The sequence below is a fragment of the Buteo buteo genome, chromosome 12 (assembly GCF_964188355.1).
Source record: "Buteo buteo chromosome 12, bButBut1.hap1.1, whole genome shotgun sequence".
Classification (NCBI taxonomy): Eukaryota; Metazoa; Chordata; class Aves; order Accipitriformes; family Accipitridae; genus Buteo; species Buteo buteo.
In genome coordinates, this window is record NC_134182.1 from 32,773,264 (window position 1) to 32,797,894 (window position 24,631).

Below are 24,631 nucleotides of genomic sequence, written 5' to 3' on the forward strand. Positions count from 1 at the left end.
AACTTTTTAAAACAAGACCAGCTCTGACTCACGTGCTAATGAAAGGTTCATGCAGTCACTGTGGAGAGCTACAATAAAAAATTATGATGAAGGCAGCAGCAGGAGACAGCTACAGACAAGAGGCCAAGGAGAAAGATGTGCAAGGGAGGGTGAGAACTGCTGTTCCTTCCTTGGATTCCTCACTGCCGTATTGTGCGGCAGCAAAAGCCGGCAGCTGCAATGGGGTCTGGTGATGCTATTTACTTTCCTGAGATTTTTTTTTTTGACTTGCTATTTTAACAAGCCCACTGGATCATTACTGGTTTCCTCCTTTGCTGGAGGAGCCAAGATGCTTTGTGAGGGCTAAGCTGGGGCAGAAATCTGCTGATCCAGGTCAGCCCTTGAAGAAGGGTGCACACTGGTGGCTGGTAGTGCTCTGCGAGGGCAGGAGCCACACAGTGACGATGCAGGAGACCAGCTTCAAAGACACCAGGTAGCAAGGCCTGATGCTGCAGGAACCTGCAGTTCTGCCTGAGAAGGAGGTTTGAGGTGGCCAAAGGTGGGGTAAAAGTGCTGGTTCCAGGCTTGTGTTTCCCTCCTCTGCAGAGCAGGTATGGCCCTGCAGAGCAGCACGGGGTCCATACAGGCCAGCAGTGGAGCTGACTTGCAGGGTGCTGCAGAGATTGCACCCAGTGCTTTGGCCTATGAGGGCAAGAAGGGGAGCCTGCCACAACTCAGCCCTCATCTCCAAGGCACTGAATTTGTCCTGGGAGTCCTTTAACAGCCCAAGATGAGGAGGGTTCAATCTTGCCTTCACCTGAAAGGTAGCCTGGTTACATCTAATGCCTTCTCAGAAGGGTTTGCTCTCTGCCTTGCCCTTCTGGTGAGAGCCAACAACTCCAGTTCCTTTCATTCCTCAGCTCCAGATCCGTGAAGCTTTGGCACTTACAGATGCAGACACGTACCCATATGGACATGCTGCTTTCTTGACATTCTAATTGCATCCTGGGCTTCACTGTCTGGAAGGTTTTGCTAAGCAGCAGCTCGCTGTCAAGTCAGGTGTTTATCCTTAGGGCAAGGTGTTGTCTGAAGAGATATAGGTCATTTCATCTGATTAATTTGTTTATGTGTAGTTTAGAATTGCTGAACCTGGGTAAATCTAGTTTGCTCAGCTCCCACTCAGGAGAGAGATGTAATAAAGTGCTGTTTGAAATCCCAGCCCCTGTGTGTGTTTAGCCTGTTCTTGGGAAGGATGAGCCCAACAGAAGCAATGACAGTTGCGTCTGGTAAACCAGAGTTTTACTGATGCTACTATCCATTCTGGTGCATAAATTCCTCCACAATCCTTACTGAATGTTAAAAAAAAACTGCTGCCATTTTAGTCATAAACACGTTAGTTGCAGTTTTTAAAGTGGCATTTAGAGTCTTTTGGATACCTACCAGACTGCATCAAACACAGAATGCAGAGATGACAGAAGATGCCACTTATTGGGACTATGGAAAATGGAAAGACTCTTTGTACATTCTTCTCTGGCCTTGCCTCAGACAGGGTGCTTGGGGAGGGGTGTGGGGTCCTTCAAGGATGACAAAATTATATGCCCAAAGATGGAGTAAACTTTAGTCTGGGAGCTTTGAGATCAAGTCTCTGTGTGTACCCTTCAAACCAGTTCTTAGAGATGTACCTGTGCTCCTCTCCTGTGCCTTACCCTCCCCTGCTTCCCAAAGAAATAGATTTAAAAATTCAGGTATGTAACACTGAATGGGACAGTGGTTGTGAGCAGCTTCCCGCAGCCTCAGATTTTTGCCTCTGTGTGTAATCTCTGTTAGCGAGTCTTTAGTGTCTGTTTGATCATGAAGAGGTATGTAGGGAGCAAACATACAGCCTGGAGTAGGGCCTAATTAGTATAGTACAAACTCATGTCCCATCCATAGCCCCTAAATACCTATTAGCATATGCATGTATGCCTGCTCACCAATGGTTTCAAAGGAAGGTCAGCTTTTCCTTTGGTCTGCTCCTGCTGGACATGTGTTTCCTGACTGATGCCTAACATCAGCCCTCCGGATGGATTTTCCAGGAAATCTAGAGCAGACTCTGCTGTGGAGGACAGACTGGCAAGCAGTGCATCGAGTTGCAGTGTTGGTTGCTTTGATGATTGTGTCTCTCCCTTCTGATTGCTTTGGCCAAGTACTACCCACAGTAAAACTGGAATAAAGGTGCAGTCCAGAGGAGGAAACAGCATTGACCAAGGCTGAGTTTAAAATCTTTTATTATTTAGCTTTGCCAAACAGATAATGGAATCTGAAGTTGATTTGCTAAAATGTTTTGAAGTGGATGCCACCCCTGCCTGAGACAAAGAGGCGCTCAGTGGCAGCAGGGACCCTTAGGCTATGGCAGCAGTTCAAAAGAACACTTTTAATTTTGTATGCAACAATGTAAACTTCAAAAATAGTAAACTATAACCTTTCCCCCCCGCCCTTTTTACATAGCATGTGATCTATCACAGATAGAAATTTAATGGCGAACCAAAATCGCGTAAGTAAACATCCTGGTGCTTACAAGTTTCATAAAAAGTGTTACATTTGATGTAAATATCTTACATTTTTAACTCTTAACACTCACAATTATGGAGTAAAAGCAACTGGTGATTCACCCCCTTAGTCCGTGCTCTCAGACTGTACATCAGCAACCACGCTCTTGCCAGCCCCTTTGATCGTTTTCGGTTGGATTGTCCCACACATGACCAAGACTTCCCCTTCCTCACACCGGTGTTAAGCAAGCGCAGCTCCACACAGGGGTAAAACCTGTGCAAGTGGGAAGAGAACCAGGTCTCCTGCACGCAAACTTGCAGTCCCCTGGGCCCCGCATTCCCACAGAAGCCATGGCGCGTATGGGGGGGGGGCACGTCCTGATGTCGGTGGGAATTTGGGGTCCCTCGGGGCCGCAAGCCCGAGCCCTGCCATTGCAAGTGCTTCGCGGCGGGACCTGGTTCTGCGTGGATAAAGACAAGAGTTCTGTAGAAGGCACTGGATTTCTCTTGCATGATTTTAAATGTGGACTACAGTCATGTGCAGAATAAGGAGATTTGGGCTCTAGACTGCTTTCTCTCTAGTGCTTTAGTGCAAGCATTTTTAGCGCTTGAATTTTCTCCTGGTTGCAGCGCAACATGCGCTCACCTACACAGAGTGATTTCCAACCCTCTTTCCTTCCACTCATCCCCCCATCTTCCTGTCCCCCAAAAGATTCCCTTTTTGTTCCTTGAAAACTTTCAGAGTACAGCTCTGGTCAAAAATAAATGTGTGATGTAGCATAGCATTTGTTTCTTTTAAATCACAGTGTGCAATGCATCAGTCGGTACCTAATGTTCAAAATGTCTGCCCTGCTTTTCATGAAAATCATTCTTTAAAATAACCTATGCAAATATATTTTGACTATATATTACATTCATTTAAAAAGAGAAGAGAGGTTCTTGGTTTGCAGTTTTTTTCAGTGTACTACTTAAGTGAAAGGTCTGATGTGAAAAAAGTACAAGCAAACTGGACATGCCAAGACTCGATGCCTTAGATGGTGATCATATCAAAACTGTACAGGTATGTACACCGTGTTGGACAGGTGTGCTTCTTCCCAAGAAAAGACCTTTGCATCATCATATATAAGGTTAACCACAAAGTTTTGGTAAAAAGAGCATTTAATGAGCAAAGGATGACATGGAGGGGCGAGTTCTCCGGCTTTTGTTAGGCAGTCCTGAAGCGATGTCTCCATTCCCTTCGGGGATTTCTTCCTTCTTCCGGACTTTGAGACGCGTGAGGAGCTTTATTACCCAGACGTCCCATTCCTCTGGCAAGAGCAACAGGAGGAAGCCCAGGCCAATAATGACGATGGCGATTACTCGGACACTGTTGAAGACAATTTCACTCGTGTAGTGATCAACAACTGTGTGGGACATTGAACGGGTGTTATTACGTGGGACAAAGCATTAGGGCAGTATCCCCCTCCCTCCCCCTTGCCTCCCAGGCTCTGAAGGCTGGCCGTGCCAGGAGAACACGGCCACGGAGGCGATGGTGGCGGGGAGACGACCCTTCCTGCTGGTTTAGCACGCAGCAGGGTACGGCCCCCTTCGGAGCAGGCAGAGCTGGCCTGCGGGCTCCGGACGCAACAGGGGACGATGCCTGAAGCTGCAGTTGTCGACTGCAGCAGCACCTTCTCCCTCGTTTGCCAACAGCACGGGAACTCCCGCTGAGCCACGGGTACGCGGAGAAAGGGGCATTTCCCTTCCCCGGCACAGCAGCTCCTTTGTGCAAATTTTCCTTCTCGCCCTGACTGTCCCGCTGCGTAAGAAACCCTGCGCACGCTGAGCCACGCGCACATTCTGGTGGGATCGCACCGTTCGGTACCAAAGGCTGCTGGGGCAGCCAGCGGTGCCCAGCTCTGCATGTGCGTAGTCAGCACAAAGCTGGGAGCTGCCGCCTCTGCGGCGGCACCAGTTCAGCACACTGGGTTTTAGGAGCCTGGTTTGGGAGAGGTGGCTCTGGTTTGGGCCAGGGTTGCCTCTGCACTCCCCTGTCCAGCCCTCTTGGGCTCTGCAGTCTCTTGGCTTTCGCTAAATTTCAGAAAACCATCAGAGAAATGTACCAGGCCATGCCCAAAATAGAATTGTCCAGTGCTCTTGATAAACACCTGCGATGTTATTTACCAAGGCAAGCAGAATTACTGGTACATATTTGCTCTAAAATGTAGGCAATTTTATTTGTTTCAATTTAGTGTTAAACCTGCCTTGGAGAAATAATTAAGAATTGATTTCTACTTCATCCATGAATTTTCATCCCAGCCCAGAGACAGATGACTTCAAGTCTACTTTGTTTTTCAGTATGCAAGCTTCTTCGGACAGTAATTTAAAAAGCAATTCTAGAGATTATGAATATTCATGTAGTATTATACGATACATATTTAACACATAAAGTATACATTTTTGATCAGTGTCATCTCCATAAGTCTTTCAGAGAAGCAGCAAAACATGTTTAATTAAGCTATTTGCTTTTATCCCCGGTGTGTATTTGAAAGGCCACAGATTTAGTGTATTCATCAAGATGCAAAAGGCAGAAATTCTTACCCGCATTCACTGGGACACTCAGTACAATTCCAAGAGAAATCAAGGTGGGGTAGGTAATAGCAATCCCAAAATTTAGTAGAATATTGAATGCTGAAGAAGGAAAGAAAAACACCTTTTACTACAGTGAAACTAGGCAGAGGGAATGTCACTTGAAACGTTTATGCTTTATTACTCCCTCTGTGTGCTGTTCAAATAGAAGGCATATTAACCTCTGTTGTTATTCCTGGAAGATACCTGTGGACAGCTGTCTGTCTGCTGCACGTCCGTCTGCCTGAGACATTGCTGTTTCTGGGGAACTCTATATCCCGCTGGAGTCGGCAGCGGGATCAGGGTGAGGTTTGGCTACAACCTGTCTCTCAGTGTAATGATGTGCCCTGATTCCCACTCTATACCAATCCGTTTTGCCCTGCTGAAAGACTAAACACTTTTCATCTAGGAGATTTCAGCCAAACAGTCGCTTCTGTCTGGATACTTTTTTTTGTAGAAAAGCTGCCTCCAGCTGCAGGTGGAAGATGCTATAAATCTGACCCTCTTCCAGATAGGAACTTGCTAAATATAATTTCATATAATGAAATTTCATACAATGAAATTATAATATCATTTCAACTGAATGATTGTAATATCACTCCATTGTAATACCATACACTGTTCATGGAGTGTCTCATGGCAAATTAATAATTGCTTTGGACCAAATTTACCCACGTTTTAAGGGGATTAGCTTTAGCAAAGTCAGGAGAGCCTTGCCAGTACTGAACTTGTCAGCAGCTGGGGCTCCGACTGTCTTCTAGTAGTACCTATGCGTTGCACACCACAGCGATTGCTTGCCACGTTCTGCACTACTTGCTTACAGAAACCTTCCATTGAGTCCACTGGTAAATAAACTGGAGGTACTTCTAGAGCCAAATGTTGTGACTGTTCAGGGTAAAAGGAGCTGGGACTTAAGATAGGGATGGAGAAGTGCTATTTATTTCCAGTAGAAATGAAAGGAACGTTTTAGGAGATGTGACGCCATCATCCAGTTTAGGGACCAACTGTGGCAGCACAGTCAACGCATCTAGTTTAACAAGGAGCAGCATCACATTTCTGATGCCCATGATCATTAAAGCTTAGATTTGGCATCCCTCCCAAGGTGGATTCCCTTGGTGGCACAGCAGTGGCAGCAGAATAGAGTGCCACCTACAAAATTCCCATCAGCGCTATGCAACGCTACGTTTCTAAAAATTCCCTGCTCTTTAGGAATAGCAATTAGCTATTCTCGAAGTCAGCAGAGGCGCTGGAGGCTGGCCTTGACTGGCCTGGCCTGGCCTAACCTGGGGGGTCAGGAGATGCTGATGAGCCCAAGGTGATGCCCTGCTGTCAGGGCTGCTTCCCGTCACAGCCTGAGCACGTGTGGCTTGTCTCTGTGAAGCAGACTTCACGAGTGGGAGTTAGAACAAGCTTTACAGTTTAGTTCCACAGCACCTTCTACTGACGGACGGTCACAGTAGTTTGGCTTGGTAATAACAGCAGGAGTGGGGTCTACATCGCCACCTAGGAATGGGCCCTCTGCATGATTTCTCAAGCTGATAATTAGGTTGTGAAGAAGGGAAAACAGCTCCAGTATGTCAGACTTCTGCAGCTTCCACCAGCGGCCAGTTTCTGGCACCCTCCTCCACCCTGAGCAGTGCGAGAGCCCCCCCGTCTACTCACTCAATAAGAGAATCGAAAATCCGCAGAGGTTTCCCCAAGGAATGATGTCAAAAGAGCTCCAGTACTCCACTTTGGTAAAATAAAGGATGACAGGAATACAGGTAACGAAGAGGACGTTGAAGACAGCTAACACAGACAGGAATAAGGCAGCTTCTCCAAATTTAGCACTGCCCAAAAGAAGTTTGAATAAAACCTACAAGAGGAAAACACATGGGTTTAACTCTCTTGCACCACTCTTCTGGAGGGCCGGTGTCCTGGCTCCAGTGGCTACCGGCATGGTAGCCGAGGGGCCGAGGGGCTGGGTGCTGAGCAGTGTCAGTCAGCACCTATGCGGTGATGGTTGCCGGACACGTGAGACGGCTGCTCGTGAAGCTGTGGAGAGCAGCTCCTGTGCCCCAGCCCTCTCCCTCCTGGCACCCCCGGGAGCACAGGCAGGGGCAGCTGCCCAATGAGCCCACGCGGGAAGGGGGCTCAGCACCTTTGGCCGTGCATCTCCCAAAAGAGAAGGTTGCTCACCCTCACCTAGACACTTGGGTCTTTTTTCTGCACGCTCCCTTCAGGAAAACCTCTGGAAAATTTGACATTAAAACCAGAAGACTTAGCGGAGCAAGGCAGAGGGAGGAGAGGAAGCAACGTGTATATCTCCCTGCAGGAGACGTCACTGGTCCAGGCCTTGAGCTGACACTGAGGAGCACTGCGGGGGTGAGCAAGCACGGTCCATGCCTCCTGGCTGTCCTCCCTCCTTGTCCCACCGTGCACCATGGCCTGCCCGCGAGCACCGCTGTCCTTGCCTCCCAAGGCACGCTCGCAGTGCCGGACTGCTTTCTCCCTGCCCCAGAAGGCAGAGAGCGCAGCAGCAGCCCCGAGCCCAGCTGCAGCCCGACTAACGAGACCGCGGAGAGGGATTTAAAAGCTTTGGTTTGTCAGAGGGAGAAGGGATGAGGAGAGGAAACAAGGGAGGCGAGCGGCCCATCCGGGGAGTCCCTGCAGACGGGTCTGGTCTGGGGTCTGCATCAGTTTTCCACCACAGAACCGCAGAGGATCCAGTGGATCCCGTGGGCTCTGGGTACAGCTTTCCCCTGCCACGGGCTGCAAAGGAGGAGGGCCAGTGGACTCTGACTTACTGGTTTGTGCTGGGGTGGCAGGCCCCCTCGCCAGTGTCAGTTGTCTCTTCCCTTCGCCTACCCAGAGCCCCCCAGGCAAGTCTGCAGGGCTGCTGCTGCCCGCTCCCACCACCTCGCAGCCAGCACTGGCCGGTGCAGCTGCGTTGCCGCTCTGCATAATGGAGCGAAATCTCCCGAAAGCCACTTACTCCTCATTTGCCACGCGAGGACGGCGTGTTGCCCCAGCAGGGCAGGCAGCTGGCACAGGCAGACTGAAGCATCCGCGTTCGGGAGTAGGAGGGCAGCTTGCCTGCCTGCAGATCTGCCTGCCCCTTCGGCACACGCAACTCAGGGAAACTGAGCCAGACTGCGGAAAGCAAGAGCAGATTGGCAGGAGCGGCAGCAGCAGAGTGGTGTTTCTTGCAGAACGAGCTGCACAGCTCCAGCTGTCCTGGCACGCGGGGCGTGCTGCAGAGTAACAGCCCGCCGGCGCTGCCACCATCACCTCCCCGTGCACGGGTTCTGGTGGAGCAGCCCCGAGACCCCCGTCCCCGCAAGGAGCAGCGATGCCATGGGAGAGGGGGCAGAGCTAGGCTCTAGCCTTGAACAACCCTGCCTGCCTGCCGATGATTCCAGAGCCATGGCGTTTCCTCAGGTCTGGAGGGCCACGTCTCTGGTCTTGCAAGGAAATGCTCTTTTAGAGGAAGGAGCTGTATGAAGCTTCATAACCTCCCTTATGTAAGACATAGGCTGATCTGAAAAAGTGAGCAGAAAGCATTGCAGCACAGCGCTGAGGGACACAGACAGATGCTTCTCAGTTTGGCAAGTCTCCCTGGATTGCTTGTGTTAAGGCTGCAGGGCTTGCCTGGCCGATTTCTGTCGGAGGACTGGCACAGTGCAATTCATTAGACCAGATAGAGACATCTACACCTCACCCTAGTCTACACATCTGAGCCAGGGTGGGTGAACCGCACCCTACAAGCGCTTATTCCTCTCTGTGGACTGCGACTCTGAGCGCTGTGAGCAGCACAGAGGCAAACGCACGTATGTGTCTCAGGGTAAATGAAATGGCTCACTGCCCAGCGGAAAAGGCTGCATGTCATCTTACACATAGTGCAGCTTACCCAGCTGGTCAGGATGAGACCTTGATTCATAGGCACATGCTTTGAATTTTAAACACATGATTATTTCCGTGACAAGCAATACTTTAAGCCCAACGTAGGCTACATATGCCACTGAAGGAGGACTGGCAAGAGGAGGTCTTGAAAAAGAAGCTAAATCTCTGCAGGGACTTCCAGAGTGAGTGATTAAATCCAGCACCTATGGAAAAGCAGCCTCATTTTTCAAGAAGGTGGGACATCTCTAAGTCCTCCTGTGGGCACTGGAGAATACTCTTCCCAGGAAATAGGAGTTTTTATCCTAAGTGAGGGCAGACATCAAAGCAAGTGAATACCTGAATGCAGTGTTGCAGAGTCAGCGTGTATGGCAGAGCCCCTCAAAGAAAGAAGGACACATGGCACTGAACTGCATGAAGGTTTGCAAGTAAGACAGGAGCAGTTAAAGTGAGTGACGGGGGTGACTGGCATCTTTCTGGGGGTGAAGACCCAAGCGCACTTACCTTGTAGAGAGCAGACATTGAGGCAGAGCCCACCACCAGGGCTATCCCAATAACGGAGTGGCTGTGAAACCCATCAGCGTACGTCATCATAACTATCCCTGCAATAGCAAATATAGCAGCCACGATCTGATTGGAGACAAAGAAAGAAAGCAAGCAAGTGTTACTGGACAACCCCCAACATGGAAAAACACGAGAGCAGCTTTAAATGAGAGGCACTACTTCTGCATCATCTCCTTATGTAGAAAACTAGTAGCATGCCCAGGTTGGTACCCGCAGAGCCGATGCTGGCTTCCCTGGCTGCAGAGAAGCTGCAGGCAGAGCTGGGAAGGAGCGGCTGCCTCAGGGGGGTGTGCGGCAGGCCAGACCGCAGGGCCCAGTGTCTCCGACTGAGCTGAAGTGGGAATTTCATCTCTGTCACTGAGCCTCCCCATCAGCGGGTCCCTGCAGCCTGTGCGTGACAATAATACACAAGTAGTAATTCCCTGGTGCTTGCAGGAAAGGCTTTGAGTCCTGTGGAGGTTTTGGAGGAAGAAGGGGTTTGAAATAAATGGGAGAATAAAACTCATACAACTAATTTCCAGTTCAGACATGTCATTTCAGAGAGTAGAGGGAGGTTTAGTCAGCCAGCCAGGCGACAGCAATGCCCGAGGCGGGGTTAGCTAAAGGGAGGTAGCATTCACGAAGGTGGGGAACAGCCTGCCCCTGATTCAGCAGGGTCAGCAAGAGACCCCTGGCTTCTCTGGGAGTGTCCTGCCAGATGTCCCAAACCTCCCCAGGTAGTAATTCCGGGGTGAAAAGGGCTTTCTGCATGCTCCGTGCTTCCTGGCTCTGCAGTGGTGCAAGGGACGCCCCGCTTAGACCACATCCCCTTTGGCTGCACAGTCATGGTGATGCTTCTGAGATGATTTGGATAAATGAGTTTATTTTCACCCATAGCTGGGTCAGTGCCAGCCAACTGTCCCCTCTCCTGGGGCCAAACCAGGGTTTTAAGCCCCATCCACAGGCTGTGGCTGCCCAGACATCCAAGAGCAATGGCCTCCTCTCACCTTTCCCGTTCACCATCAGAGATGCTGGGGCTGCTGTGAAGATGCAGGGGGAAAGCCTGTGTGCTGAGCTCTGCTGCTGCCTGATGAGGAAGCTGAGGTGGGGGGGACCCCTATAAAACTTCCACAGACAGTCACCCAGCAGATCCCTCCTGCAAGCTGACACCAACATTTCCAATTTCCCCTAACAGAAAAATGCCCCATTTTTGCAAACAGAGGGGGATCAATTTCTCCAAAGGTGTTGCTGTAGAATGGCAGGGTGGCATAAGGGTAGAAAGAAGCCCAAATCAGCAGAAGCTGAAACTACCTGGAAAATACAGCTGCTAATAGCATCTCAACAAAATAGAGCTGGAGCGTAGAAATTGCTGTACTGCTGTTCAAGATGCTACATGAGCACAGTTTCAGCAGGGTATGGAGAGGCAGGGTTTCCCCCAACTGCTCAGCCCCTTGCCGGCCCAGCCGAGGGGCAGCAGGTTCTGAAGATGCTGATTTATTACTTGCTCAGAGTGGAGCCCAGTGCAAGCTGCAAAGGCTGGGTGTGCATGCTGCAAATTGGAGGAGGTTTTAGGTACAGCATCTTGGCTTGCAGCCCTGTCAGCATCAGATCTCTCCATGCACAGCGGTGGGGCATCATTTCTAAAGCGAAGCTTGGTGGTGGTGTCCTGGACAGGCTTATTTTTAAGACAAGGAGAGAAAGAACCCCAGTGCGTGGTTCTACAGCAATGTGGGGCTGTTTCAGATAGGCGGGAGTGAAGGAGCTCAGCAGCCCTCAGCAGTTCTCTCTGTCAGAGTGCTAGTTCTTGTCAAATAAAAATTCAGACACCCTGTGTGGCTTCAGAGGCACAAGAAAAAAGTCATGGAATGAGACTAGCATGGGGCAGGTGCGGAACAAAGAAAAAGAGATTTGTCTTCACCCAACATATAATTCAGCCAAGAAAGTTTTGCTGTTTCACACTGTGGATGTGAAAAGTTTATGAGGATAAACTGATGAAAGAAAAAAATTCATCAAGGACTATTAACTATAGGAACATCTCTTCTGTCTCAGGAAGTCCTTGAGCCTCAAATTGCTGGAGGCTGGAAAGTCTCATGAGGAAATACCATTATAGGCTTTTCCTGTTCAGACAGATTTTTCTAGGTGTCCAGTAGAGGCAGCTGCTAGAGCCAGGCTCCCAGGGCAGATGCACCTTTGCTCTGACTCAGTATGGCTCTTCGTAGAGTTGCAAGATACATGGCTCGGGCTTATCTGAAAGATAGCAACTCCGGCCCTTCAACATCATCTGTGCTAAAGACCAGGTGACAAAGAGTGGGAGATCCAGCATTTCCCGTAGCATCTGCTCTAGGCGTGGCTCTCTCCTGTCCGAGATGCGTGGGGCTTGTCCAGCCTTCACTGCAGAGCCGAGGGGAGACCACGGCCACGGGTGAGCCTGGGACAAACGGCGAGTACCTCCGTGGCGAAGGGAGCCTGGCTGAGCTCCCGCTGGCGGCAGCAGCTCCATTGCAGTGGAAGCTTGGAGGGCGCATTAATGAACTGCAGAATAATAAGCATCCAGTTTTGCTTTCAGTGTCAGGGGCTGGCTGACTCCAGAGAACCTCCCTGGAGGCTGGGTCTCTGGTTGGTTGGAAAAGACTACGATTTGGGATTTGATAGTGTATTTATTTTCAAGTCCCACTGGCAGGTGTGCTTGTCTATACATTATGTACGCAGGACATACTTGCAGGCGATGGTTCTCTTGAACCCTGAGCTGGTTTATTTACTGTAGCATAGAAGGAAACACCAAAGTCAGGGATCAAAGCAAATAAATGCAGTCTGCAAACAGTTTTGCTGAAGCAGAAGTCCTTGCCTCTTCTATCAAGCATGTCACAAGTGTCAGATAAGTCTTGACCTTGCCAGTCGACATGCCAGGTGTGTCACATTACGCTTTCTCTGGAAGCCTTTCAGCCTGTCTATCAAGCACATCGTTAGTGGCGGTGACAGGCTGCTTGCACCACACCACACCACGGCTACTGGCCTGCGGTTACTTGCAAATACCTCAGCAGGGCAGGGCTTGCAGAGGCAACGCTTCAGGCCCTCACAGCGTCATTACATGTGTGTCTTCTCTGAAAGCAATATGCCAGCTCACAGCCCAGTTGGACCATTGCTCTGGGCACAGTGAAGGGAAAAAGGAAGAAGAGCAACTTCATTACAGGGGATATAGGCACTTACAAGTGCCTGAGTGGCCTGAGATGGGATTTTGTAGCTTGCTCTTACATTTAAATTCCATCCAAATTGTGATTTAAGTGCTTGTAGAGCTAGTAGTTGTGCCTCCAGATGCCAAGTAGGATGCTTGTGTGTGCTTAAACCCCAGTGAGCTGCTGCCTTTCTCACTTGGCCTCTCCTCCAGCGCGTGTGAACAGGGACACCCAAATGTGCGGTTAGAGCTTTGCTGCGGCACTATCCATCCTGCTGCGCTGCCGCAGTGATGGAGCGGGAGCACGGGATGGTGCTCGCCGCAGGGCAGGGCACCGTCCCCCCTGGAGCCTCATCTGCCAAATACCCGCTCAAAAGGTGCTTCTAAAAGGGTCAGCAGCTCTGACACAGCGTGGCCTCAAGGGACCACGAGCTTTGGGGCTGGGCTGTGTGCTGGCTCACAGTCCCTAGTTTGCTCCCAAGGAAGCCCCAGCAGCCGTCCCTCCTCCTGGTTGCCAGTCCCAGGAAGAAGGCTTTGTTTTGGGGTTCATCCCGAGCCGATCCCCCAGCACGCCAGGCAGCATCACCCTCGCTGCCGGTTGCTTTTCACATAGCCTGTACAGAAAAGAGAGGAAAGAGGGAAGAAAATGTCTCCAAGATACTCCACACTACGTCCCTCTGCAGACAGGAGTGTCCCCAGCACTCCCACTGTGCCACATGAAGCTGGGCAGCAGGACTGCTGTGCTGCCCCAGGTCAGGATGCCACATCTGCCCAAAAGCGCATAGCCCAGTCTGTCTATGAGCCCCTTCCCCCTGCTCCCAGGTCCCTTGCCGGCCTGTCATCTGGGAAGGAGACAGCCACGTTCCTCCTCGGGTACGGAGGTGGCTTCTCAGGAAGCTCCCCTGCCACCCCTCACCAGCGCCAGGTGCCACGGTGAGGGGCTGGAACACATGGCAGCAGCATCGCACGGCCTCCACCGCCTTGACCCCTGTTCTGGGTCTCTGCTTCGTTGCTGCTTTCCCAAGGCAGTGCTGATAAGAAATGAAGGATGGCTGGACATGGCTGAGAACACCACTCGGGTCTGCTTCCCTGCTTCCTCCACTCCTTCTGCACCTTTGGGAAGGGGGTATCCAGAGCAGGATTTGTCCCCCAGCGCATGTCACAAGACCTAGCCTGGCTGGGAAGCTGCTGGAGAGCCCCTGACCACCCCGTCTCTTTACGCACAACCACGCACCTGGGAGAGCACGAGAAGCGTCTCCGCTCTGGCGTGTGCATGCCCACGTGGGTATCCCTGCACACGGGTCGGCTTCTTTCCCCCCAGCCCACAGCCGTACCCAGCCGTGCGAGATGGCACGTGCAGACCCAGGAGCAAGCTGCACGTGCGGGAGAGCAGCGGTCACCTCTCTACACACCTCCTCTCCTGGCGTCCCACCAGCGCTACAGCTGACGGTGCCACCAGATAGATGAAGGCCACAAAAATATGCCTTTTTTTTTTTTTTTTTTACTTTTATCAAAATGGCCAGCACATCCAGTTAGGATAACAGCGATACTTCCCTGCTTCCAGGATCATTTCAGGATACCCTTGCTTCTGTACTCAAAAAACCCAGTGAATTTGTTTTCAGGGTACAGCTACCTGGGCAGGTGGGTGGGCAAGCACAGACACCAGCTGGGCAGGCCAGGCTTTTGGCAGGTACATTTTGCAACGATTCCCTGAGCAGGCTCTTGGCTGCCATCACTGCAAGGCTGGCCAAGCTCTCCTACCGGCGAGGAGCGCTTCCCGAAAAGTTAACTCTTGGCTGCTCCACGCAGCAAGGGCTAACAACCTCTTCTGAGCACTGAAAGTATTGCCCGGGTGGGTGAGCAGAGAACTCCACAAATGGTGGGCAGAAATTAGGTGTTATTACTGTTATTGCTGTTAATATTAATAGGTGCCTGCTGGTGCAGCGAGGCAGGAGGACCCCACTGGTACCTTTTCCTTGCAGTTACTCCCAGGCCTGGCAAAGCCCCCTTGGCCCCGGGGTGGTGGGTCACTGGGGCAGATGCCAGGTACCCATCCACCTGGTTCAGCTGCCAAAGGACACCGCGTGCCAATGGTTGCCAAAATCAGCAGCAGGGTCAGCAGGGAGCTACAAGGGTTTCCGATAACCCCCCCACATGCAGCTCCGTTGCTGCTGTGGAGCGGGTGTTCACGTGGGGTGTAGGACTAAGGATATAAGCAAACATTTGAGATGCCACCAGGAGAGCAGCCCCAGGGGAGTGGGCTTGCCGCCCCGCTGCCTGCCATGCTTCCAGGCCCCATGCCAGTGACTGCTGACCAGCCACAAGTCTCCGTGTGCCAGTGTTACGCTGATCCTGCACCAGTGACTCGCACACACACACACGTTTTGGCTGCACACTGGCGAGGACAGCCCGGCTCTCCTCTCCAAAACTGCTGCTGATTGTGGCCACAGTGCAGCTCGGGTGCAAAGGATAACTATGCCACCCTGCAAGCCTGCTGTCGCGCATAAGGTGAGGGTCCCATTAAATTCACAGGTTGGGACCAGAAACGCATTGCATGCAGCCAAGGCATTCAGGAATGTGCAGTTAGAAAGAGTTACGTCTGGGAGTTTTCACTCGGAAGGGACAAGCAAAGGCTGGTGCACGTCCATGGTGACATGGAGATAGCAGCTATCCCTCTGCCATGCTCTGGAGCAAGTTACCTCTTTTCTGAAGGAAAATGTGCAAAGGCACCGGGCTGGGGGAGAGGGGGAGCCCCAGGAGCTCGAGGGTACCTAGGCAGGCTGCAGGGAAGGACGCATCCCCCCTCCGTGAGGATTTCTGTGCTGACTTGGCTGTCTGCATGGGGTGCTGCTCAACTCAGCCAGCAGGAGGGAAGGGGAAAAGGAAAGGCAGAAGGGCGAGGGGAAGAAGGGAGACAGAGATAAGGAGTCACTTACCCTCACTCCCATGAACCTGTCCCTCAGAACGATCCATGAAAGCAAGAACACAAAAGCTTTGTTGCAGCAGAACAACACGGAGACATCCGTAGTGTTTATTTTCTTTATTGCATGTAAGTAAAGGTAGTTTGTGAGTGTCCAAAGAACACCAAAGGGTGCTGCCTTGGTAAAAAACACCTTCAAAGTCAAGCCATTGTCTCCAAAAAACCGGCAGCACTCCCTAAAACAAGGAGAGAAAGGCAGCATTATTACACAAGCCAGTCACAGTCTGCAGCAAACATACCAGTTTCTTTTCTTTCTTGCCCCTCTTCTTTTCCTTTGGAGAAAGAGGGGCCCAGGCCTTAAAGAGGGGAAGAAAAACAAATTCCAGCATCTACTGCAACAGCCAGCACCTGTGGGCATTGGGAAGCTGAGGGGCCAGGGCCAGCAGCAAAGCTCCCCGTGATCCGCTATGCAGGGCTTGGAAGGAGCCTCGCAGGAGCCTGGTTTGGGGTTTTTCCACGTGAGGAGTGGGATCTGGCTCAAGCCCCCTGGCAGCAGCAGGGAGGAGGTGGCTGGCAGCTGCCCGCTGGGGTGAGGGCGCGCAACGGGACACGGCACGGTGGCACCCGGGGATGCGCCGGGTCAGCTGGAGCAGCAGCAGAGGGCAGGGGAGTCAGGAGCTCAGGCGTACAGCGAGGGCTGTGAATTCCCAAGCGGGAGGGTACGGCTCTGGCATGGGAAAAGGAAAGGCCAGCGGTTTATTTGTGTCCCATCTGACAAGGAGAGAGCCGAAGGGGCACAGGGAAGGCATCAGGGAGCTTGAGGGCACCTGCTCGAGCCCGACGGAAGGAGCGAGGCTGGGAAAAGATGAGGTGGAGAAGCTGAGGGGTGAGCGACAGCGTGAACGTCCCAGGAGCAGGGGGCACTGGTGGGAAAAGGGGACAGGAGGTGACAGTGCAGCCTGGCCCTGCAGGCACGGCTCTGGGGAGGCAGCGGGGGGGGCCGGGATGGGGCTGCAGGGGTCACCTCTGTGGAGGTGCTTTCACACCCGCAAAACCCCTGAGGCCCCAAAGTACTTTAATGAGGTGTTTTGACAAAATTTGAGCAAAGTTAAATTTTGCTCCGGCAATGAAGGTCAAATAGGTTTTCACTGCTGCCTTGAATTTCAGGCTTTGTTTCCTGAGACTGGCCGTGTAAGGCTCATTATTTGGAGCCTGATGAAAATGTGATTTTGATCCACTTTCTCAGAAGACGGGGCTGTATCAGGTGATTACCTAAAGAAACCTATCCACACTCTGAGCCTCTTCACATTTCCCCCATCACTAACTCTACATCTGCCTACACCCCCTCTGCTGCAGCAGGAACAAGGCTGCAGGGTAGAGGAAATGCCTTTTGTGTGTTTGCTGGGTTTTGTCGCCTGCCAGTCTCTCGTACCGAGCCATGGCTGCACAGAACTTGCCCATCACTTGTGCAGAACTTGCCCATCTCTGGATATGATGATCCTGGGCTTTGGCTGCCGTACACAGACACTTTCATATGAGCCGCTGGTTCTGCATTGTGTCACTCAGTGTCACAGCCAGCACATCAGTGTCCCTTGTCCTCTATAGAAATGACTTGCTGGCAGCAGCCTATTCCCTGTCAAACCTGTTAACTGCTTCTCTGGGTCACTGCCCCTCTGCACCACAAACTGCTGCCCGACTTCCCACCTGCCATGCGGGGCCGTTCAGGGATGTGCACAGCACCGACAGATGCTGCCTGTGCTCAGCACGTGGTCTGGATCAACCGTCCCCTTCCACAAATGCTATACCCACTTCAAGTCTAGCCTTCAGCCCTGCAAAGCGCAGCCTGTACCAGCCACTTGCCACAGGGGATGCAGGGAGTGCACAGGGATGCAGAGAGACATTGAAAACCCAGTCCCAAACTTCACTAGAGGCTTAAACCTGCTTCCCAAAACACCAGGAGGGTTTGACTGCCAGGGTGTCACAGGCAGCCAGTCTAATGCTCTGAAGACAAAAAACGCAGGCACAGTTTAAATTAAATGATGTTAAGTATGAGAGGGACAGGAAGACTGTAGTCAAATGAAAGGACCAAAATGGAATTTATGTTGGGATTCATTCTGGGGGAAAAAAGCTCCTCCTGCCGAAAGTCTGTTTCCCACATATAGAATTGGGTTTGGGTATCACTATTTCATATACAGTAGAAACATGTGCTTTTACTGTACTGTGGGCCTGATTCTTGCGTAGCAGATACCACTGGATCCGTACGGTAGCACAGCTTGGGACCTGCCCCCATCCCTGAATGAAGCACCCAGTGTAGTGCCGCGATACTGCAAAAAACAGCTTGCCCTGGCATGGATCAGGACCCTGAGCTGCATTTCCCCCTCTGGGAGTCTCCTCTCACTGGCTTATGCAGTAAAGCTTCCTTTCAGCTGTTTTGGATGATTTCACCAAGTCTGAATTGCTTCTTGTAGTCTGGCTCCATCTTCCAAAGGAGGCCTCCCTATGGCAGAGGTTTCCCCATCCAGCACGGGGCTGTAAAGGAGCTTCTTCCCAAGAACACCTGGTGCTGTGGAGGGTGCTACCAGACACGCACCCCTGTGCACAGCGAGCACCATTGTCCAAAATGGGTGCACTGCTGAACCGTGGGCTCTTGTGGGGGTAGCAGATGGGTTAGATGGCTTTCTTGGACATGGCATCTTCAGTGAAGTCTGAGGAGCATTAGGGGAAATGTGGTATGTTTTGTGTGCCAGGATGACTACATACTGTACAATAACCCCCTCACAATTAATTGTCTCCCCAGGTTTGCTACTGCTTACTGGCGAAACTGATTTTTCCTTGGTGCCTTAATGCTGGTTAAGAGAGAGAAGCCGTACCAGGATGCGTTTGATGAAGAGACTTGTGAGTGACTAACGGTAGATAGATAGTTACAGGAAGCAAGACAGGACTGTGATATAACCTACTCTGTAATCCCAAAACAGTCGGGGGACGAAATCACTCCAGAAAAACCAACCTTCAACTTTAAATATTTTGACAGAACATTTTGGACACAGTTGTTCATGCTGTCCAGTAATTTCAGTTTTGCCCACAAGGGTACACTGTACCCAATGAGTATCCTGATGTTTTATGGAGAGTCCTTGGCAAAACCACAGCTTGTGTCCTGTGGCCCTCCAGGCATGGCAGGCTCCATGCCTGACTGCACCAGGAGAGCCTGTCCATGAATATTTTAACACTCTCATTGGCTAACAAAAATGTTACTTTTTAAGAAAGACAAACCCCACCCTACCCGGTGGGCAGTCTGTAAGCATTCAGCATCCTTCAGAGCCCAATTCAGCACTGTGGACCTTCGTATGAGCCCTGACCCCAAGTCTCCCAAAGCCACAGGATAGATGGGGAGCTGGGGTCAGTTCCTTGAGGTTTTACAGGACAGACTCTTGCAGGTTTACCTGCCCATGGCAGGACACAGAGGGAGTCCTCTACTCACACCAGAGCAAGCTGGCTGCCTCCGGGCTGGTGGGGAGACGACGTTGGGTAGCTCCTCCTGGGACAAATGTGCAGTGGTGGTGGAAGAGCTGCTGGGGAAGCACCCTGCTCCAGCAGGGAGACCACCACCCTCCTCTGGCTTTGACTGCCGGGGCCAGCAGCCAAACTATATCATTTCCAGGATAAAATATCCAGCTTTTGTGAGCCAGTCCTGCTGCACGGCTAGCTCTAGCTCACCTGGGGTAAAAAGGGAGGGCTACCAGATGCCTGGAGGGTGCAGACTTTGTTTGGTTCGTCTCTGGGACTAAAGCCCTGCTGTTTGCTAATGTGGGCAGAGGTGCCAGAAGCGTTCTTTGCAAAGCAAGCAAGCAGGGATCCTGTAAACAGGCGCTCCCTTGGGCTCCTGGTGCTTGCCCTTGCCCTGTGCGCTGGGCAGCCCAGTGCTGCTAGCACACGGCCAGTGTGGGCAGCCCAGCTGCAAGGAGGGGCTGTGCCCGAGGGGAGCAGTGGTTTTTAGTAGTACGCAGTGTTTGCAAGTAGCTGGTATGGGCATACAGCATTTGCTCAGCACAGCATCAGTACAAATGCCTAAACTGCTGATGGCGAGCCCTGGGCCCAGGCACCGTGACACTGGAGTGGGTTTTCTGGCAAGCGGAGCTGAGTGGGGCTGTTGTGGTATGCACATAACCAGCCCCTGTCAGTCATGGTCCTCCGTGGACTCCCTCTCCCTCTTCACACAGAATGTGCACTGCTGCTCATCATCCCTTAGACTCATGGAAAGCTTTCGAAGATCTTCTGGGCCATACACCTATTGAGCGAGAGCCCCTGGACTATCTTAAATAAAGGCACAGCTAACAGCAAGCAACCTTATTTATTTATAGCCTGTATACTTTCCATGCACCTCTAAGACATCCACGTGGAGGAGGTCCTGAAGATGCTCTGGTAGTTCCCTGTGAGATGAATGTGCGTGCCTCTGGTTCCAATAACCTGGCAGAGCGCCGAGTCCCAGGGAGAGAGGTAGTGGGGGGCTTCTGCCCACTGACCTTTAGGTATGTACAAGCAACTCTTCATATTTGAGCCTGGACCCCAGGGTCTGTTCAGACTTGCTGGAGATGCACATCCTGGAGCTGCCTTTGCTGCCCACCTCAGGAAGTACTGAACCCAGGAAGAAACTACTTCCATTTCCCTCCTTCAGCTCTAAAAGGGACCCCAGGGCAAGAAGCACAGACACAGGCACCTCCAGCACACATCTGGAAGGAGAAATCCCACCCCCCGTGTTAAAACAGAAATTGTCATCAAAGACTGACCGAACCTACTCCTGCCCGCGTTACCAGAAATCCTGTGCCTGCCAGTCTCACCTACCACCTCAACCCGAAAGCCGCCTTACTGCTCACTTGCTGATACAGTTCCATTTGCTGGGCTCATCCTGCTTTGCCCATGGACCAGTGGGACTTTGGGTGTGGACAACTGCCGGACAGGCCACAGGGAAATGCTGATGCAAAGCTCCGTGCATCCCGGATCACGCTGAGCAAGACTCCTCCTGGGCAGGGGAGCTGCCGTGCAGACATCCTGCGGGGCCACCCTGTTGAGATGATCTCTCCTCAACTCTCTGTAATCCTCCATATGAGGAGTAAATTCCTACAACTGCCAGGCAGTTTCCAGATAAGGCAGCAGCAGACAGCAAGGAGCTTTGGCGTTGCAGGGCATAATGTCGTATTTTTGAGATAAACTAGCTTCCTGCATTATTTAACTCAATTCTGCCATCATGAGCTAGAGCTCCATTGTAATCACAGCAGTTGGTTTAAAAAATAAATGCAAGGCATTAGCCAAGGCAGCAGTAAAGGCCTGTGTAAAACTGGAATGGAAATGTCAAAGGAAGGGTACTGGAAGGGAAACGTACTGGCTTAATCGCTGCAGTAGCAACAAAGAAAAGCTTGCTCCCACTCAGAAGTGTCATATCCATGCTCACAGACAATCTGAAGGCTCATGACTGAAATAAAAAGCAGGACTGCACCCCAGCGAGGAGGCCTACATGTGAACTGAGAGAATTGCAGCCTGGTTACACATGGCCCTCGGGAAGTGCTTCCAGAGAGATGTTACACAGTGGATGTGCTTGCCGCAGGGTGTTGCCGAAGGGGCTGCTGCAGCAGCTATCTCTGCCGTCTGTCAGGGTAAGGGGATGGTGCTGGTGAGGAAGAAGGGCACACAGTTGGCCTGATTGCTCTCCTCTTCCTCAGGATGCCAGCTGGGATGGGTGGTGTAAAGCCCATAAAGCCCATCTGGGAGCAGAAGCAGCTGCCTGGCTTTCAGGGCATCCTCTGCATGGAAGGACAGCGGTGGGGACAAACGGAAACCTGCTTGTAGGTATAAAATAAAGCCGTGGGCACCACATGGCACAACTGAACTCACCTTGCTGCCGCTGGGGCACAAGCCCCCCTGCAGTAGCAGCCCCCAAGCAGAGCTTAGCAAGTCCTGACAAATACCGGCCAGGCTGCATGTACCAGCGGTCCTCTCTCCCAAATGGGCCTTCTGGTCCCCTGCCGCTTGTCACAGGGTGCCCTGACAACTTGGCCTGATGGAAATGTGTAATGTCACTTGGGAATAGCACATAGCTGCTACGGCACTACAGGAACTGGGCTGGGATGAACGATATTACAGAAAAGCCTAAGGCATAGAGATGCTACTGTTTGTATTTTTACTCTAAACTGTTCGCTGGTTTCTTAATCTTTCATGTACAAGTTCTTGTTTTTCCTCATAATCTTTTTAGTGTGCATCTTCATTAACCCAGCAAATGGCAAATTAGCTCTGACCCATTAGACATGTCTCCAGCACAATACTAGCAAAATACCTCTGTCACTGGAACTGAGCATCCCCAGTGAAGTAAATCAAAAGTCATCAGTGCCAAAATTGCATGCTAAGTAACAGTTAATCATATTGAAAGCAGGTGTTGCAGTCAAATAAAACTTGCAAATAAAATATGACAGTAAGGCTCTGTTTTTTCCCCACTGAGCTCACAATTATATGTTTAATACTATTCACCTTCTACTGCCTGTTTTGTCTTTAACTATTGCTAGGTAGTCGGGATGTTTCTCCACTGCTTTGAACCTCATGCAAATGAATGTATAAAATTCTGCCAAGACTGAAGAAATGCTTTTAGCCCCCATTTTGAAAAAAAATCCCACATATGAAGAGGAAAGTTAGACAAGAACCAGAAAAAGCACACACAGCATGTTCCCCCAGGCTGGGGGTTTGGTGTCTTGATACTCACTGCAGAACAAACCTATGCCAGGAAGGTTAATAAGCCATTGAAGCTGCCATTACATCTTTGGGAAAGATGCAGCAAAGTAGAAAATATCTGGGAGGAATACACCTCCTAAGAGAATACTTTGCACAAGCCGGTTATTTCTCCTTTCCAGACTGTTAACATTTGTTACAATTTTCTCATTGCCTCAGTGTTCATACTAGAGCCTTCTCCTCCAAAGCAGGTCTGGATTTGCTGTCGCTCCTAGCGGGTGATATTTTTTCTTTGTAGACTGTGCTTCTTACTTTGACCTTTCAAGGTCTGTACCTGCAAATTGAATTTAGCTAAATAGCTCCTTATTTTCAGCAGAGTGAGCATCGCCTCCCTGGAGCACAGCAAAGCCACCACTGTGCCAGTGAATCTGGCCTCTTGATTAGAGATTGGCAGGCAGAACATGTTTTGCTAATCCCTGCACCCATTAGGCCTGCATGGATAAATAAACTGCAGATGCGCTGTTAACAGTTGTACATTTTCCGTTCACCATATGAAAAAAGAGACGTGGACTAAAATGTCATGCCATGTCTTCTGGGGGACTCGCAAGCCAGCTGCAGTAAGCAAAAACAAAGAAGACAGACAAGGTGCCCTGGCTGTTAATAGGAGGGAAGGAAACTAAAACTAAGTTTAACTTCTCCCGGTGAAAAAAAATCCTAGGACATTTTTTCGTAATTCATCCTGTTAGGGCCACAGCAACCCTCATGCATTATGCTCACAAGTGGAGGTAGGTAGAAGACTGCTGTACAGACAAAAGACCCAAGTTAAGCCAAAATATTCCTCAAAAATGCTCTCCAGGAATGTACACGATGTGTTTCCCAGTCAATAGGATCATGCCTCCAGCTCCACTTCTCTCCCCCTTAAGCCAGTGCTGATCTGAAGGGCAGTCATGACAAAATCAGCCTCTCAGGGGGATGGATTTCAAAGCAGTGCAAGCAAAAGGTGAGCTCATGAAACCCATTTTACAGATGTGCAAGCTTGAGCACAGAGAGGTGAAGTCCCTGGGTGCTTGAAAGAGGCAGGATGAGGGCTGCCTGTAGGCTGCACCTTCAGAGGGCTGGGGATTTGCTTTTCCTGCATGTTTATTTTATAGCCAACTCCTGTTACTTATGAAGACAGTCCCTGAGCGCCTTTTTCCTGAGTCACCGCAGGTTCACATGCCAGCAGAACAGTTGCACGGAGGCTCCTGTGGCGTGTCCCAGATCATAAAATGCTGCGAATAAATCCGCTAGCCTCAGCACTTTGCAGAGAGGTGCCCGGGATTCCTGCCATGGCTTTTATTGCCCCGCTGGTCCAAGGCTCCTACAACAAAACCCGTACACCCCTGCCTCCAGCTTTCCTCCCATGCACCTGGAGCAGCTCAGGAAAGCTGCTTCCCAGTGCTGGGAGGGCACGAGCTCCTCCTTGGCTTCCACGGGGCAGAGGTCTGAGACCTGCCCTTGGTGTGCCGATGCCCCTCGCCCGCCCTGCTGCCTGCAGTGCCTGCTGAGGCACGCCACAGCCTGTGGCCATTAGCCAGAGGATGGGGCCAGGGGAACAGCCGTGTTGCTCCTCAGAGATGCTCTGCGCTTATCCAGTCTGGTTTGTCCATGCTGGGGACTAAACTAGGGTTGCAGAGCCTGGAGCCCTTTGGTTTCTCATTGTACCCTGCCTAACGGGAGACCGCAGCCCTGCAGCCCAGCAGGTAACATCAGCCCGGTGACGGCACTGGTTTCTGGACTCAGAGGTGGCATGTTTCAACTGGCTGTTTAACTAATACTGTCCCTGGTAATGGCTGGTGATGGGGCGCCATTAAGCTGTTCAGCGAGTGATTCATCATGATCAGGCATTTTTCGTTTACCAGATCTGTGCCTGAGAAGAGCTGAAGAAATGCTTGGCTACTGTCAGAAAATCTCAAGCTTGGAGCATTCTGTCCTTAAAAAGGACAAGGTAGCAAGCACAGCCTATCATAAAAGCACCACTTTTGCAGCTGATTTCACAGGGAAAAGTTTCTTTAATCGATTGCTCCCATCTTGAGGGTCAGGTCAATTTGAGAGCATGTCTACAAATCTTATGTGGCAGGAAATTCAAGCAGCAGATCACTCACGGACCGTGCTGTGCTGTGCCGTGCCAGCGTGCTGCTCCCAGCCCACCAATGAGCCAAGGTCCATGCCAAGCGCATCTGCTCACGGCCGCCACAGTAAGGATTTCACTCCTTCCCGGCGTGCCGCAGTGGGGATCCCCCTCCCGTGCTG

The 24,631-nt window shown here is 51.2% G+C and overlaps 1 protein-coding gene across 2 annotated transcripts in view; it reads right to left on the reverse strand.

Moving 5' to 3' along the window:
• Window positions 1–2,329: 2,329 nt before the first annotated feature.
• The window catches only part of SLC35F3 (solute carrier family 35 member F3), a 185,487-nt gene continuing 163,185 nt past the window's right edge, over window positions 2,330–24,631 (reverse strand). For both annotated transcript variants that reach the window (XM_075043269.1, XM_075043270.1), the window contains 5 exons: window positions 15,645–15,864; window positions 9,498–9,623; window positions 6,777–6,969; window positions 5,088–5,177; window positions 2,330–3,910 (listed from right to left, as the gene is read on the reverse strand). In XM_075043269.1, coding sequence (XP_074899370.1) covers window positions 3,666–3,910; window positions 5,088–5,177; window positions 6,777–6,969; window positions 9,498–9,623; window positions 15,645–15,864 — 874 coding nt within the window. In that variant the 3' untranslated portion in view covers window positions 2,330–3,665. The remainder of the gene's footprint in view (window positions 3,911–5,087; window positions 5,178–6,776; window positions 6,970–9,497; window positions 9,624–15,644; window positions 15,865–24,631) is intronic.